The sequence below is a fragment of the Mobula birostris genome, chromosome 4 (assembly GCF_030028105.1).
Source record: "Mobula birostris isolate sMobBir1 chromosome 4, sMobBir1.hap1, whole genome shotgun sequence".
NCBI lineage: Eukaryota > Metazoa > Chordata > Chondrichthyes > Myliobatiformes > Myliobatidae > Mobula > Mobula birostris.
The window spans coordinates 29,615,983-29,629,340 of record NC_092373.1 but is presented as its reverse complement, the minus strand read 5'-3'; the positions used below and the strand labels follow the sequence as shown (position 1 = coordinate 29,629,340).

At 41.7% G+C, this 13,358-nt stretch overlaps 1 protein-coding gene across 1 annotated transcript in view; it reads right to left on the bottom strand.

Annotated features, from left to right (window-relative positions):
• Window positions 1-1,089: 1,089 nt before the first annotated feature.
• Window positions 1,090-13,358, bottom strand: part of LOC140197005 (uncharacterized) — a 202,162-nt gene continuing 189,893 nt past the window's right edge. The window contains exons 37-41 of the mRNA XM_072256938.1: window positions 9,811-9,918; window positions 6,395-6,502; window positions 5,219-5,290; window positions 1,264-1,392; window positions 1,090-1,115 (exon numbers count right to left, since the gene is read on the bottom strand). Coding sequence (XP_072113039.1) covers window positions 1,090-1,115; window positions 1,264-1,392; window positions 5,219-5,290; window positions 6,395-6,502; window positions 9,811-9,918 — 443 coding nt within the window. The remainder of the gene's footprint in view (window positions 1,116-1,263; window positions 1,393-5,218; window positions 5,291-6,394; window positions 6,503-9,810; window positions 9,919-13,358) is intronic.

The window sequence follows — 13,358 nt, the reverse complement described above, 5'->3', positions numbered from 1 at the left end:
TGTGCTCATGCATTTTGTTCAATATAACTATCAATCCAAAATATCTTCTCTGTTCACAGGCATAGTGGGATGGTTTCTCAGGAAGTCCAAAAGATCCTTTCGTAGCTCCGCAGACATAGGTTTGTCTTATATAACAGGATTTCAATGCAGTAACACACACAAAACCTGCAGGAACTCTTGGTCTCAGTTTGAAATGCTGACTGTATCTTTTTCTCTTCAGATGCGATTTAAATTTCTGAGTTCCTCAAACGTTTTGTGTGGGTTGCCCAAGACTTCCAATATCTGTGGAATTCTTGTGTTTCCATGCAATATTTGTGTTCTATTCAGAATTACAATGAAATGTGGGCAACCTTACAGAGGTTTATAAGATCATGAGATGCAGAGATACTGTGAATAGCCACAGTCTAGTCACCAGGGTAGGGCAGTCAAACACTAAAGGGCGCAGGTTTGAAAAGGGTCTGAGAGACAGCTTTTTCCACACAGATATACATGGAATGAGCTGTTAGATGACATTTAAAAGACATTTGATGGATGCATGGATAGGCAAGGTTTAGAGCAGAGGTTCCCAACCTAGGGTCCACAAACCCTTCAGTTAATGGTAGGGTCCATAGCAAAAAAAAGGTTGGAACCCCTGGTTTAGAGCCAAATTAGCCAAATGCAGAGAAATGAGACAAGTTCAGTTGGGCAATTTGTTTAGCTTGGACAAATTTTAATGGAAGGACCGATTTTCCATCCTGTACAGATCTGTAACTCTTTGATGCTCATATCACCTGGCAGATAAAATACTCATGACAATACGCCAGAGTACTTGCAGGAAGTACGGGAATACAAATCCCAAACTAATGTAATGCTTTGTTAATGTATTGAAGGCAAAAAGTGTACTCGAGCTTTTGAGATTCATTTCAATATCAGAAGCAAATTGTGGTCAAAATCAATCCTCTGTTGTACGAGTTAAATGATGTAGAAACATATCACGTGCATGGGAAGCAAGCTGGATAAGAGGACCCTCAATAATCATTTAAGAATAATTGAAACATATGGATATGAACACGTATTAAGGACTGATGCACATCAATCCAAAAGTCAGAGCTACAATTCCTTCTTATAATCTCTTCCTGGGTGAAAATGAATTTTAGGGACGGTGTTCAAAGCATAAATGATAATCAAACATGTAAATAGCATGTATAATAGAGAACTAATATCTTTAATTTAAAATGCAACATATCAAGAAAATTGATTGCTTAAATTAATGTACATTCCTACCTGCTGGCCCTTGAGGTCCTGGATTGCCTTCTGAGCATGGATTCTGTCCTCCAGGAGGACCGTGATCACCCCTTGAACCCTTATGTCCAATTGGTCCTGGTAATCCAGGTGGTCCTGGTTCACTGGGTCCTTTAAAATGACAGCAACATTAATAGATCAAGCTGCAGTTCACGGAATAATGATGAATTTACAACTTAGAGACAATTTCAGGTCTAGTATATCGGGTAAAGGAACTTAGACCATAGGACATAGGAGCAGGATTAGGACATTTGATCCACTGCGTCTGTTCCAAAATTCCACCAGAGATGATTTATTATCCCCTCTGAACCCCATTCTTCTGCCTTCTCCTCATAATCTTTCATCAGAAAGGACCTATTAACGTCTACTTAACTATACTCGATGGCTTGGCCTCCACAGCCACCTGTGGCAATGAATTCTACAGATTCACCACCCCCTGGCTAAAGAAATTCCTCCTCATCTCCGTTTTGAAGGGACACCCTTCTGTTCTGAGGCTGAGCCCTAGGTTCTCCCACTCTGGGAAACATCCTCCCCAAGTCTACTCTATCTAGGCCTTTCAATATTCAATAGGTTTCAATTCTTCTAAACGCCAGTGGGTACAGGCCCAGAGCCATCAAATGCAACTCATACATTAACCCTGTCGTTCCCAGGATCATTCTCATGAACCTCCTCTGGTCTCTCCAATACAGACCCATCCTTGCTTAGATAAAGGGCCTAAAACTGCTCACAATACTGCTAGAAATGTCTGACCTTATAAAGTCTCAGCATTACATCTCTGTTTTTATATTCTATCCCTCTTGAAATGAATGCTAACATTGCTTTTACTTTCTTTACTACGAATTCAACCTACAAGTTAACCTTTAAGGAATCCTACACACAGACTTCCAAGCCCATTTACACTTCTGATTTCTGAATTTCATCCCCATTTACAAAATCCCCTATGCCTTTATTCCTTCTTCCTAAGTGCCCTATACTATAATCCATCTGCCACTTATTTGCCCATTCTCCTAAACTGTACTTGTTATACAGTATACATTCATTTCCTCAACACTACCTGCTCCTCCTCCTATTTTTGTATCACCCACAAACCTTCTCACAAGGCCATCAGCTCCACCATCCAAATCACTGACATACAATGTGAAAAAAACACCACCACTAGTTACCAGCAGCCAACCAGAAAAGGTCCCCTTTATTTCCATTGTCTGTTCCTGCCAGTTAGCTAATATTTCTATCCATGCTAGTATCTTTCCTGTATATCAGTACCTCCAGTTGAATTCTGTATTTTTGGGTGTTTCCCCCAGCTGTCAGTCTGTGATTTTGTATTGCCATGTACTCCTATCCCCACTCCTGCTCTACTCCAGCCCCTGTATTACTGAATACTCCATCTCTCACCTGTTTCTCGTTATTACCTGTGTTGCTGCCACCTGTGTCTCATTGTGCTCCACCTATCATCTGCCTCTCTGTTTATTGCTCAGTGTATTTCAGTCCTGTGTTTTCACCTATTTGTTGCCAGATTGTGCCAGTGAATTTTCCTGAGCCTTTCTCACATTTGTATCTGCACTCTATCTACCTGAATATTGACTCTGCCTGTTTCCTGATTCTGGTTTTTTGGATTTCTCTGTATGTTTTGATGTCTGCCTGAACTTTGACACGGACTTTGTTTGCACCTTGGGATTTGTTACTCAATTAATATCATTGTGTGCACAGTACTGGGTCTGCGATTGGATTCCTGCTCTAGCATCCTGACACTGTACAACCTTGGGCTCTTATCTTGTTAAGCAGCCTCTTGCATGGCACCTTGTCAAAAGTCTTCTTAAAAATCCTGGTAAACATCCTTTGTCCACTGTCCTTTGTCTATCCAGTTTGTTATTCTTCAAAGAATTTCAACAGACTTGTCCCCTTGAAGAAACCATATTGACTTTGGCCTATTTTACCTCAAACTACCCTGAAACCTCATCCTTAATAATAGACTCTGACATCTTTCCAGCTACTGAAGTCAGGCTAACTAGCCTATAATTACCATTCTTTTGCCTCCCTCCTTCCTGAAAGAACAAAGTGACATTTGCAAATTTTCAATCCTCCTGAATCATTGCAGAATCTAGAGATTCTCAAAAGATCACCACCAAAGCCTCCACAATCTCTTCAGCCGCCTCTTTCAGAATTCTGGGGTGTGGTCTATCTGGTCCAAGTAACTTATCCAGCTTCAGACATACCAGCTTCCCCAGCACCTTCTCCTTAGTAATAGCATCTACACTCCTCTCTATCCCTTAACAGTCCTGAATTTCTGGCATCAGCTCTTGCCTTCCACATTGAAGACCAGTGCAAAATGCTTGTTAGGTTTGTCCACCATTCCTTTGTCCCCCATTACTAGCTCTTCAGTGTCATTTTCCAGTGGTCTGGTATCCACTCCTGCCACTCTCTTAAACCAACTAGACATTATTCCATAGCAGCACCAGAGACCTGTGTTCAACCCTGACCTCGGGCACCACCTGTGTAGAGATGACATGTTCTCTCTGTGACAATGTGCATTTCCTTCAGATTCTCTGGTTTCCTCACACATGTGCAGATGAACTGACCACTATAAATCGCCTTTAGTTCAACAGTGATTGGTAGCATCTGAAGGGAGTTAATAAACCTATCCCAAATCCAACAACCCCTGCACGGACTCTGTTTACACTTCACCTTGCCACAGTAAAGCACCCAACATAATCAAAGACTGACCCACCCACCCAGACATTCTCCCTTATCCCAATTTTATCAGGCAGGAAACACAAAAGCCTGAAAATATGTATCACCAGGTTCCAGAACAGCTTCTATCTTGCTGTTAAGACTATCGATAAGGTCGACCCTTGACCATGTTATGGCCTTGAACCTTATTGTCTACCTGCACTACCCTTTCCCTGTAAGTGTAACACTTTATTCTGCATTCATGCAGTTTTTGGTTTTCCCTTGTGCTACCTCAATGGATTGATGTGATGAAATGACCTGCATGGAAGCCGCCCTAAACAAAGACTTTCACCGTACCTCAGTGCATGTGACAATAATGAAACTATTTTGCAATTTAGAATGTGGGATTAATTTAGATCATGGGTGGTTAATGGCAAGTAAAGGCCCGGTGGATCGATGCTGTATTTATGATCCTATTACAACAGAGTTCATGTGAATACATTTGATGTTGGTGTTCTCAGGATAATGCTGGTGTGACAGTACTTACTGTCCATTACACCGCTGGTGTTTAGGGCAGCAATGAAGGTCCTCCATCTCAGGCAGTGTTCAGGGCTTCCTTCGTTGAGTCAGTAGCTTCCTCTCAGTTTTCACTACTGTCTGTCATGCAATTCCCAGGCGGAGACTCAGGAATACAGTCGCACACCAATATAGGATTCTTCATTGCTGTTTCCATAACTATTTTTTTGACCAGTCAGGGTTGTTAGCCCTGAGTTGAACCCCTGAACCTGGAGGACCGGTGGCCCACTACCCTTTGACCTGTTTGGCATAGGTGACCCTACCAAGAGCCAAAACATAAAGCCCTGACTCCCAACCAACATAGCTCTCTGGGACATCCAGGCATGCAGGCCTCCAAACCCTACGACAAGGTTGTGGTCCTCTTGGAGGTGTTGTGACAGGTATACACTGTATCTTGGAGGAGCTCTAACCCACTCAGGGCAGTCATAATGAAGCAGTGGTATGGTGTGGAATGCTCAGACGCCTGTGGTTCAGGGTGTTTAGTAAGTAGCTGTAAATTAATTTCTGGGCAATAACATTAAAATGGGATAGTCAAAGGTTGAAGGTATACCTAAGAGATTTGGGTTGTATCTGTATTCAAGATTAAATATCTCAGTATAATGACCTGAGGACACAATGATTAGATGTAACTAGTTGGATGGAACAGTTGTTCATACAACGTTAAGCACCAATGTGAAAATAATGTAATCCTTACCAGGAGGACCAGGTATTCCTTTTTGTCCTCGTAATCCATTTAAACCATTTAAACCTGGTGATCCAGGCTGACCTAGTGTCAAGAGAACACACACTGTAAATCTTACATGAAGATTCTATATGCTCAACATATTAACATTTTTAAAGCAATGAACATTATACTTTACAGATAGATGGAATATCTGTTTCGATTTGCAGCTGCGAATAATAATGTCTCTGCTGCTTGAGGTGAAATATAATTTGGGTATTTTGATCCGTGCAGTTTAGTTTATCTTGGGAGTTGAGTAATATTGGATCTGATACGAATAAACATTCCACTATTCATGATTGCCCCAACCAAATCACCAGGAAATGGACATTCATCTCACCACCAACAATATTTGGAACCACTAAATCATTCAGTATTGGTTGTCATTTATTTAAAAAATTGCACTTTTTGAAGCATAAGAGATCCTAATATGATTTATAAGTTAGTCAAAAATGTATTCTCCAAATCCTTTGGCATGGACAGCTTTCTGTTTCAGTGACAGAAACCATGCTGGTACAATATCAGAAGCAGCTGGTGGTGTGCACCACCATCCACTCAATGTATTTCCATATGATTATCATGTGCCTTATCATATGATGTCGGCAATCGTGGCCTTACGACCATGATTGTTCTTGGCAAATTTTTTGACAGAAGTGGTACACCACTGCCTTCTTCTGGGCGGTGTCTTTACAAGATGGGTGACCCCAGCCATTATCAATACTCTTCAGAGATTGTCTGCCTGGCATCAGCGGTCACATAACCAGGACTTGTGATATGGACCGGCTGCTCGTAAGACCATCCACCACCTGCTCCCATGGCTTCACGTGACCCTGAGTGGGGGAGGGGGGAAGGCTAAGCAGGGGCTACACCTTGCCCAAGGGTGACCTACGGGCTGGCGGAGGGAAGGAGTGCCTTACATCTTCTTTGGTAGAGACATATCTCCACCCTGCCATCCAATTTCTATATCATTGAAGGAAAAATAAATGGAGTTCCAGCTAAGCTGCCAATCACATGTAAAATAGAATGGCATGTTCTGCATGGTTCTGGCTTTAAAGGGTAACTCAAGGCTACAATAATTACTGTACCTTATCTGTTGTAATGACATGTATTGATTATACTGCCATATTTTGAGAATGCTCCTCAGCTTACCTTTGAGTCCTGGAGGACCAGGAGTACATGGAGATCCTCGTGGTCCAGGAGTTCCAGGTGGTCCTTGGGGTCCTGGGGCTCCTGAATCTCCTGGAAGTCCTTGATCACCTTAAGAGTACAGTTGTCAAAATGATTACTGATTACACAAATTTTAAATCTTATTTCTAACTTAAGCAACATCCATGACATAACCCTTCACCTAATAAACACAGCTACAGTTACAAATCATCCCTCTACATCAGGGAATCCACATTTAGCAGGAGCTGCCAGTCCCCCTGAACGTAACTAATTATTTTTATCAAATGCAGAAATTCTTCTCTTCATGATCCCCATGATGCTGTAGACTTCTTCCAGAAGTCTGACTTCTTTCTTTCCATATCTCAAAGAAATGTAGATAGTTCAATTAATTGGCCACTGGGTGAGTGGAAGAGCTTTGGGAAGAAGCTGCAGCTAATGGGAATATGTGACGAGAATAAAAAATGGCTTTACTGTGAACAGATGGTAGATGGTTGCTGGGTACTCATTTGCCAGGGGGACATGTTACTATGCTGTTTATGATTCCCTATAACATGGTTGTTTTCATTCATCATATTCCCTTCAAGCACTGTAACCCAATATTACAACCACACAAATCACGGATAAACAAAAAGGTTATTGAAGCCTAGCAGTCCGTGCAATCGCTTTACGGCGTTAGCAATCACTGATTGGGGTTCACTTTCCATCATTGTGTGTATGTTCTCCTTGTGACCATGCAGGTTTCCTCCGGGTGCTCTGGTTTCCTCCCACGTTCCAAAGTCGCAGGCATGCTATGTTGGCACTGAAAGTGTGGTAACACTTGTGGGCTGCCCCAGCAAAACCCTCGCCTGTGTTGGCCATTGATGCAAAACTATATTCATTCTTATGTTTTGATGTTTCAATGTACATGTGACAAGTAAAGCTACTCGAAGTCCTCACAGAACATTGTGAAAATCATCATGGAATTCTCCCTTCTTCTCTTGCCTTCAGATATGGAGTGGGTGAGCTGCAAATATTAATGCTGAGAGCTGATGCTGTGGAGCCATTCACATGTTCAGTGCCTGGGCATCAATGTACATTTCTTCTGGTGAAAGATCTTCTGTAAGATCCAGTCACTGAATCTGATATTCTCTGACTCCCCATGGTATTAGAGTTCATTGGATATTTCGAGCCACCATGAACATATTGCTGCCTCTTCTCACTTTACTGCTGGCAATGTCTCTCTCAGAACCTTACTGAGGTACAGTACTATGCAAAAGACTTGGGCGTATATGTATAACTAAGGTGCCTTTGACTTTTGCACAGTAGTGTAGTAATTTTATGTATTGTACTGCACTGCCTCCGCAAAAAAAATTTCATGATGTATGTGAGTGATGATAAACCTGATCCTGATATGGGTCTCTGTTGTGGATTGAGAGTGGGAAGGGGGCAGTGAGAGAGGGATCATGGTTGGGAAAAGGGAGAGGGAAGCATCAGAAAGACTTCCTGTAATGATCAATAAACCAATTCTTTGGAATGAAATGACCTTGTCCGATGTCTCAGAGCTGAGTGCCACCACCCCTGTCCCTCGCACTCCATGTCTGCCACCTGTCCCACAGCACTCCACCCTCGCCATTCCCAGCATCCTTTGCTCTCACCAGGTTTAAAACTCGCTCTCTGCTCTACATTGATGTGCTGTGCAAACGTCTCCGACACCCTAGATATATATATATATGCCTAAGACATTGGCTCAGTACTGTACAGAAGGTATTGAGCTAATGGGATTAATTTCACTGAGAATGGTTAAATACAATTTAATAAAAGTCTGCAGGACTATTGGTTTTGAGTGACAATGCAGAGAAAGATCAGTTCCACCTGGTGGATAGGCAGTGCTTCAATTAAAACCGCTTAGTAAAAAGGTGAATGATGTTAGAAGAAATAGTTTTGGAGGAAGGGACAGATAGTTTCTGATTAGGGATGTCCTGATTTTTGCCATTGTAATCATTGTGAAATCATCTGTATTTGCTCTTTTTATATTGTGACAATAACATCAGGATTCCACATGAAGTTTAACACACAAATTCCAATTATGCACTGGGTGTGGAGATATCAGTCACCTTCAAGTAATCAAGAAAACAACAGTGAAAAACATTTAGATATGTGCCAAATATTCTTAGTATCCTTGACTGCAATATTTTGTTGCAAGAGCTGTGTTTGTAATGGACTGCTCGCTAAACTCTGTCACTAATAAACATATGGGATATAAGAGCAGAATTGGGCCATTCAGTCCATCAAGTCTGTCCTGCCATTCAGCCATGGCTCATTTATTTATCCTGCTTAACTTTCATTAAATGCAGTGTGAAACTGATGAGTGCATTTCATTCCAAGCAATGCAAATGAATCTGATTCCATGTTGAAAGTACCACAATGATGCATCCCAGTGATAAATTATCTCAATCCATTGGTTACTAAGTCATGCAACCCAGAGTGTACATTCATCTTCTTTATGCAGTCTGGTTCTACCACACACTGTTGTATCTTCTCCGCGTGAACTGTAATTCTTCAGAGACATATTTCTCATTAATTTAGCAATACAGCACAGGGTAGGCCCTTCTGACCCTTTGTGCCACACCACCCCAGCAACCCCCCCGTAACTCTAACCAAATTACGGGACAGTTTACAATGACCAATTAACCTGCTTTGGACTTCGGACTGTGGGATGAAACTGGAGCATGTGGGGAGAACCCACACATTCCACGGGGAGGACATACAGACTCCTTACAGATGATACAGGAATTGAACTCTGAACTCTGATGCTTGAACTGTAATAGCATTGCGCTAGCGCTATGCGACCGCGGTGCCTCATTAAGTGGATCTTGAAATAACAAATTCGTTTTTTTTCCATTTATTTCCAGTTCTCACTTTTACCTTCCAATTTTTCCAACTAAAAATAATGCTTTCTCCTTCCTGGCTTGCTGCTTTTGAAAATTCTCCAATATAATAAGATTTTTGGCAATTTTGATGGCATCAATGTTTCTCAAGGACAGGGACCCACTTGATTTGAAGCAAGAAATGTCAAAGTCCACTGCACAGAGTTCATACAGTTGCTCATCGTGGATGGCGTTCTTCCATGGACACAGGGATCAATCTAACTTTATGTCTCACTGCAAAATTCAAGGTAAGTTTTAAGGGAAGCATATTTGAAGTCTGGAAGGTGGCAGAGCAAGACATACAAGAAGAAGGTAGCAGAGTGGAACTAGATCTTGTTCCTCATAACAGTCCACGTAACGAGCCACCAGGCAATAAACTCCCTTGATTCTTCCCCTAAATTCTTCTTGCAATCTCTACACTTGATTCTACCATACACCTGACATGCTGATGATAAACTGTTCATGGGTCAGTTATCTATTTCAAATAGCTACCTGGGAAACCAGGTACCCCTGAAGCTCCACGTATTCCTTTTGAACCAGGTATTCCTGGGCTTCCATATGGACCAGATGGGCCAGGCTGCCCAGGGAAGCCGTCAGGACCTGCAGAAGAGAAATAAAAACATTACAAAGGTGTACACTGGCAGCACAATAGCACGGCAGATAATGTAACATTATTACAGTGTCAGCGACCACCGACAGGGGTTCAATTCCCACTGCTGCCTGTAAGGAGTTTCTATGTTCTCCCCATGAACACAGGCATTTCCTCCAGATGTTCTGGTTTTCTCCCATGTTCCAAAGTCATGTGGTTAGTGTTAGTAAGTTGTGGGCATGCTGGGTTCACACCAGAAGCAGGGTGAAAGTTTGAGCTGCTCTGCACAATTGTCGCTGATTTGATGCAAACAACGTATTTCACAGTATATTTCGATGTAAATGTGACAAATAAGGCTAATCTATAAATTTTTTAAAAAGTTAATATAATATATACATTAAAACTTAATTGCATAGGTAGGTATTTTTTGTTTACATTACTGTTCAAAATAGACGTACGGTAAAAGGCGTGTGTGTATATATATATATATATATATATATATATATATCTCAAGAGCATAAAACATGAAAAACAGATAAAATAAAACAAATGCTGGGATTGAAAATTAGCCTGGCATTATACTAATAGTAGTAGTAGTAGTATAGTCATAGTCATACTTTATTGATCCTGGGGGAAATTGATTTTCATTACAGTTGCACCATAAGTAATAAATAGTAATAGAACCATAAATAGTTAAATAGTAATATGTAAATTATGCCAGTAAATTATGAAATGTCCAGGACCAGCCTATCGGCTCAGGATGTCTGACCCTCCAAGGGAGGAGTTGTAAAGTTTGATGGCCACAGGCAGGAATGACTTCCTATGACGCTCTGTGTTGCATCTCGGTGGAATGAGTCTCTGGCTGAATGTACTCCTGTGCCCACCCAGTACATTATGTAGTGGATGGGAGACATTGACCAAGACGGCATGCAACTTAGACAGCATACTCTTTTCAGACACCACCGTGAGAGAGTCCAGTTCCATCCCCACAACATCACTGGTCTTACGAATGAGTTTGTTGATTCTGTTGGTGTCTGCTACCCTCAGCCTGCTGCCCCAGCACACAACAGCAAACATGATAGCACTGGCCACCTAAGTACAAAACCTAGTACTTTTGGATTAAACTTTGAAGAGCATATCACAGAAACAAACTTTTTAGGGGCTTTATAGTCTAGATGCAGAATTGATGTTCCTCTGACTGGGGTGTCTCTGAATGGGTCATTGCCTCAAAATTCAGGACACAGTTGCAAGGCTATTTCTTCCCCAGAATATAATAAATCTTAGCTTACTCCGAGTATGTCCGAGTATATTCAAAACGGGCATCAATTGATATTTTTGCTATGGTGGTGAACATTCTGACTGGCTGGAAAAACTTTGAGGAAAAACTTTTTCACCCAAAGAGTGGTGGATATGTGGAATTCTCTGCCCCAGAAGTCTGTGGAGGCCAAGTCTCTGGATGCTTTCAAGAAAGAGATGGATAGAGCTCTTAAAGATAGCAGAAACAAAGGTTACGGGGATAAGGCAGGAACTGGATACTGATTGTGGATGATCAGCCATGATCACAGTGAATGGCGGGGCTGGCTCAAAGGGCCGAATGGCCTACTCCTGCACCTATTGTCTATTGTCTGGCTGCACCACGGCCTGGTATGGAGCCTCCAATGCACAGGCTGCAGAAGGTTACAGATTCAGTTAGCTCCATCACAGGCACAAGCCTCCTCACCATTGAGAGCTGGTGCCTCAAAAAGGCAACATCCATCATTAAGAACCCTCACCATCTGGGACATGCCCTCCTCCCATTACTACCATCAGGGAGGAGGTACAGGAGCCTGAAGACATACATTCAGCATTTTAGGAATAGCTTCTTCCCATCTGCCATCAGATATCTGAATGACCAATAAACACCACATCATCCCTTTCTTTTTGTACTAGTTTGTTTATTTCGTAACTTATAGCAATCTTTGTGTTGTATTGTACTGCTGCTACAAAACATCTAGTTCCACAACATTTGTCACAGATAATAGATCTGTTGGGTCTTGGCCCAAAACATTGACTGTTTACGCTTTTCCATAGATGCTGCCTGGCCTGCTGAGTTCCTCCAGCATTTTTGTGTGTGTGTGTGTGTGTGTGTGTGTGTGTGTGTGTGTGTGTACATTGATGCTGGGTGGGCAGAAAATGATCCAGTCCTGTCCTCCCCCTTGAAATTTACAGGGCAGAGTAATCAGGCAGCTGGATTCCTCCTCAAATTCCTTAAATTTCTCCTTTAAGCTGGCATCCTTCTTTAAGCACCCCCACCATCCAGGACGTCATCTTCACTTTACCACCATCGAAGAAGAGACCCACATCATCATCATCATCATCAGGTTCCGTGCCCAGTTTGAGCTTTGACTGCCATGGCCCACACACTCCCGTTTCGGGTCAAGTGGATCAATTCATTGGTATTCATTTCCAGTTCTCTGGCTGCTGTCTCCATCATCATTTGTCTTCGTCTTCCTCTAGCTTTCTTCCCTTCAATCTTTCCCAGAATTACCATGCATTCTAACTCCTCTTTCCTAATCACATGTCCAATGAAGTCACATTGGCTTATCATGATCTCATATATTATTTCTCTTTTTATGCTTGCTCTGTTCATGACATCCTTATTAGATATTCGTTTCATCCATGATATTCTTTGCATCCTCCTCAGAAACCACATCTCTGCTGCTTCAGTTCATTTCCTCATGTTACTAGATATTGTCCAACATTCTGAGCCATATAAAATAACTGGATAAACGTAACAGTTCGGTGCTCTGAGGCGGGTTGTCATGCCTAGTTTAGTGTTGGTCAGTATAGTCTTCATTCTCGTAAAGGTGTCTTTTGCCATCCCTATTCTTCTTTTGATGTCCATATCGCACCTGCCACCTGATGTCACCCAGCTTCCTAAGTAGCAAGTTAATTGCAAGTACGGAGGAAGAACTACAAAACTTAATTGATAGAGTTGTTGAAGAAAGTGCAAAAATGGGTCTATCTATTAATTGCAAAAAGACAGAATGTATGGTGATATCCAAAAAGGAGAATCCTATCTGCAGGCTGAGGAGACCCACACTCAACGTTTTAGGAACAGCTTCTTCCCTGGTTACCATCAGATTTCTGAAACTCCCATGGACACAGTTTACTTTTGAAACTTTTAGTAATTTTGCTCTTTACTGCTGCTGCAAAATAACAAGTTCCATGACATGTATCAGCAATAATAAACCTGATTCTGATTGGACTCTAAGTTCAAGGATCAGTCATGGTTGAATAGCAGAGCAAGGGCCCAAATGGCTTTCTTCTGTTTCTGTCTCTTCTGATCTTATATTCCAAGATGCATGGGGCTTTCTAAAGTGAAATTCAAATGACAGGCAAAATCAATTCCAACACTTAAATAATAAATTCTGTAAATATGGTAAATGCAACTTAAAAATAATGCTTTGTA